General features: G+C 37.5%; 1 protein-coding gene across 1 annotated transcript; it reads left to right on the top strand.

Annotated features, from left to right (window-relative positions):
* Positions 1-2,189: 2,189 nt before the first annotated feature.
* Positions 2,190-3,091, top strand: LOC109421073 (protein G12-like). Its single transcript, XM_019695566.3, has 3 exons — positions 2,190-2,596; positions 2,653-2,819; positions 2,881-3,091. Exons 1-3 carry the CDS (start codon positions 2,233-2,235, stop codon positions 2,983-2,985), a joined length of 636 nt encoding a protein of 211 aa, XP_019551111.3. The 5' UTR covers positions 2,190-2,232; the 3' UTR covers positions 2,986-3,091.
* The last annotated feature ends 693 nt before the right edge of the window (positions 3,092-3,784 follow it).

Raw genomic sequence — 3,784 nt, 5'->3', positions numbered from 1 at the left:
TTAAAGGATTCTTTGATAGAATACGTTAAAAAACTGGATACTCTTTGCAGGTATTCGTATGAGAATTTCTTCAAAAATTTCTTGAAAAAATATCAAGGAATGTATTTTAGAGTTATTTCTACAGAAATTGCTAAAAAATACTTTGGAAGATTCCTGGAAAATGATATGAATTTATAAAGGAAAATTCCAGAGAAAATATGAGAAGAATTTCTGAAAAATCTCTAAATCTCTGGGAGAAAAATGTACTGGAATTGCATTTTTTAAAGTAATCTTCTGAGGAACTCCTGGAGAATTCCCTAGAGAAATTCATTGAAGAATTATGTGAGAAAATTCTAGAAGCTAGATCATATTTCTGGAGGGTTTTTTTTTCAGAAATGTTTGAATAAATACACAAAGGAATACATCTCGGAAGGAATTCACCAAAATAGAACAGAAGTAATCCCGGAAGGAATATTTTGATGAATTTCTGAAAAACTCGTGGACTAATTTCAAGACATTGTTTTTTTTTTCAATCCTGAATAACACCCACGGAAAATTTCTAGAAGAATTACTGATAAAGAAATCTCATCTGGAGGAATCCCTGGAAGAATTTCAAAGAAAAATATGGACAAGAATGTATTCAAAAAGTATACTAGGAGGAATCTTTAGAGTTACTTTTGCTGAAATAATTCTGGGAAATCCTGCGTCTTCTTTCTATTGAAATTCTGGAATTTTTTTGATATTTTTTTAAGAATTTTCTAAACAAAATTCTGGCGGTGTTTCTGGAGGTAATTGTGGAAAAAAATCTAAAGAAGTACAAAACAAGAATTGTCAGACTATTGCTGAAATCAAAAAGAATTCCTACTAGAATGCACCTTTCATGGTTATCACCAGAAAATTTTAATTCAAAAATAATTAATAAAGGGGTTTCCCCGGAATAATTCTTAATAAGGCGCAATGTTGAAGTCATTTCTATGGGGCCGTTCCATTTATACGAGTGATCCCAGTTATAAGGTGCATTGCGAAAAGACATAAATCTAAATTCAACAACCTTTCTTACCAGCGACGGGGGAATCCTTTGTAACCCCACAGTAGTGACGGGAATAAGGTTTCATTGTCCTTTGGTAAGGTAATAATTATTATGAACAAAGTTTGTATGGTTTATTTTTAGCATTTTGCAAAATAGATGAACCACTTATTACAAAAAAAAAAAATATATAAAACTTCCCACACAAACAATTATGAAAAATGCTGTTCAAAAAATTTGTAGTAACAATAAAAAAAAAACTACTGATAAAAATATCCAAGCCACCAAAAAATGTGCTTCGATACTTTCGAGTACTTCGGCATACTATTTTTCTTAAGGAAATCTAACCAGCATGAAACATTATTGTCTTGTACTAAATTTCCCCATTTGGACATGAAGATGCCACACATCTTGGTCACAATGTTGGACCCAAATCAAGTTATCCTTCTCGCCAAAGCAAGAAAGAAGAAAACAGAACGATTACCAGGGGATCGACCAACTGCTGGATGCCAGCCAATAAATCAAGCTCCAAGCAGTTTCCTCGCAGTATTTTTCTGACATCAAGATACTGAAACACCACTGCTGCCAAAATGTTTCTCTTGCCAGTAAGTAGGCTCCCCACATCTCAGTTAATGTCCGACATTCGGGACGTCGACCCTTCCGCATGCCGTCATCAAGTGGGGTGCGGGATTAAGAAAAGGAACTTGCTCTGTAAGAAGCGGTAATATCCGGAAAACCCAAAACACATCGTTTTAGGCTAATTTATCCGTTAACCATATGGTGCGGTTCCCACGAAAAGGAAATGCTAGCACACACGCACTCGCCAAACGGTGGTGGTCAAATCAACGTAATGTTTATTGTTTTTTGGTTGATGCTTGAACAACCAATGGCTTTATTTCTTTCTTTGGTCAAGCGTAGTTCAAAAACAATGCGTGATGTTAGAGCATTTTCTAAGTAACTCGACAATTTAGAAAACATATGACCATCGTTGAAAAATCGGATAATCCACATGTTCTTTCGCCATATCGCCAAGGGGACATTTATCAGTAGCTCTTCTCAGCTACTACGAACTTATCAACAACTATTTCACCTAATCGTTTCAAGTGCCTAATCCCCAGCACTTGCACCATTGCACTATAAATACCGCCGTCAATCAATAGCTTAACCAACAGTTTCACTTTAAACCAATCCGAACCAGTGCCCACCGAACCTTCCATCAATTCACTATGAAGGCCTTTTTCATTCTCACCGCCCTGGTGGCAGTCGCCACTGCCTCCTTCATCTCTGCCCCAGTGCCAACCCGAAGCCTCAAGGATGACCTGCAAGACTTTGTCAACCTGCTGCCAGTGGATAAGCTTACTGACCTCGTCGTACGTTACTTCACCACCGACAAGGAATTCCAGGAAGCCTTTGCCTATCTGCAGGGTCAGGAGTTCGCCGCCGTTTGGGATCAGTTCTTTGCCCTGAAGGAGGTCAAGGATGTGCTGAACTACCTGGAGGGTGCCGGTCTGGAGGTGTACGACCTGTTGAATCAGGTTGCCGATTTCTTGGGAGTAAGCCATGTTAAACCAACGCGTGGAGTTCGGAGCTGTAAGATGTTTGCGAGTGAAGTATGGTTCCGAATGATCTGATTTTTTCTGTTTCAGTGAAAGCCGGAGGATTGAGTGGATTCGTGGATGAGGCTCTTGCCCTGTTGCCCCTGAAGGAACTGAAGGCTCTCTACGAAAAGAAGCTGAAGACCAGCCCCGAATTCAAAGCTTTCTTCGACAAGCTGTTCAATGCTGATTTCCAGAAGTTGGTCGATTTCTATCAGGTTTGACTTGTTGTTTGTGGTGGTGATGGGAATGTACTTATGGAGTGTTTTCAATTTTCAGAACTCCAAGGAAGCTCAGGCCATGGTTCAGAAGTTGCGCGAACATGGAGTTGATGTTGACAAGTTCTTTGAGCTGGTCGCTGGATTCTTCGGATGGGGTTTCTAAGTGAGACTGGAGATGACACTGTTCTTTTTTTTTGTAAAATCGGGAGATCCATCTTCATTTCAAAGAACATTACATTGTACAATAAACTATAAATAGATAAAACATACTTTTTATTTTTTAATCATACTGTCCTTCAACGTATTGTACCATCAACTTTGTCAAGGTTGTCCTAGGTTCATTTTTTAATTTTTTTTTATTGATTTTCTACTTTTGTTCTTCAGTAGCAGTAAACTTTATGAAAAATGTTGAATAATAAGCCTATTTTGATTGGTTGTGCCATCAGATAGATTAATGAATAGAGTGAAATATGACAAAACGATTTAGAGTGTATTTAAGCCATAAAAGATCACCCACAAACGTTTATGGACATTGTGTTGCTAAATAGTTTTAAAAATAAATCCGTTAAACGATACTGCATCATAAACTCAACTTATGAAATTCGTACTTATCGTTATGAATAACACAGCGTAACATTTTTTTTTCGTCTCAAGAGCAAACTTATGTGTCTGTGACAGATTTTGGGCCGCTGAATCCGAATCCGAGTTCAGATTTTCTCCAACACGTCAAAATTTTGAGCTTTACCTCTATTTGTAGGGCAAAATATGCGATTTTTGGCTTTTCGATTGCAAGCCATTAAGCATGGATTTTTTAAGGCAATCAAAGGTTAAATTGGTTTCACGTCCGTTGTATCATTTTACTCCACTCTTTACAACTTAGCCCGGTGAACCATAATTTTCCCAGGGTGTCTAACATGGATTTTAGATTTCTGGCAAAAAAGTCATAAAAAAAATTAGGAAAT

This window comes from Aedes albopictus, chromosome 2 (genome assembly GCF_035046485.1).
Source record: "Aedes albopictus strain Foshan chromosome 2, AalbF5, whole genome shotgun sequence".
Lineage (NCBI taxonomy): Eukaryota > Metazoa > Arthropoda > Insecta > Diptera > Culicidae > Aedes > Aedes albopictus.
The sequence above is the reverse complement of the archived record's forward strand: the minus strand, read 5'-3'. Positions and strand labels throughout refer to the sequence as shown.

Excerpts from the sequence above, each read along its gene's own strand:
- LOC109421073 (XM_019695566.3), top strand. The coding sequence starts at position 2,233 with ATGAAGGCCTTTTTCATTCTCACCGCCCTGGTGGCAGTCGCCACTGCC. Across the intron at positions 2,597-2,652 it reads AACGCGTGGAGTTCGGAGCT|TGAAAGCCGGAGGATTGAGT; the intron begins GTAAGATGTTTG and ends TTTCTGTTTCAG. Across the intron at positions 2,820-2,880 it reads AGTTGGTCGATTTCTATCAG|AACTCCAAGGAAGCTCAGGC; the intron begins GTTTGACTTGTT and ends TTCAATTTTCAG.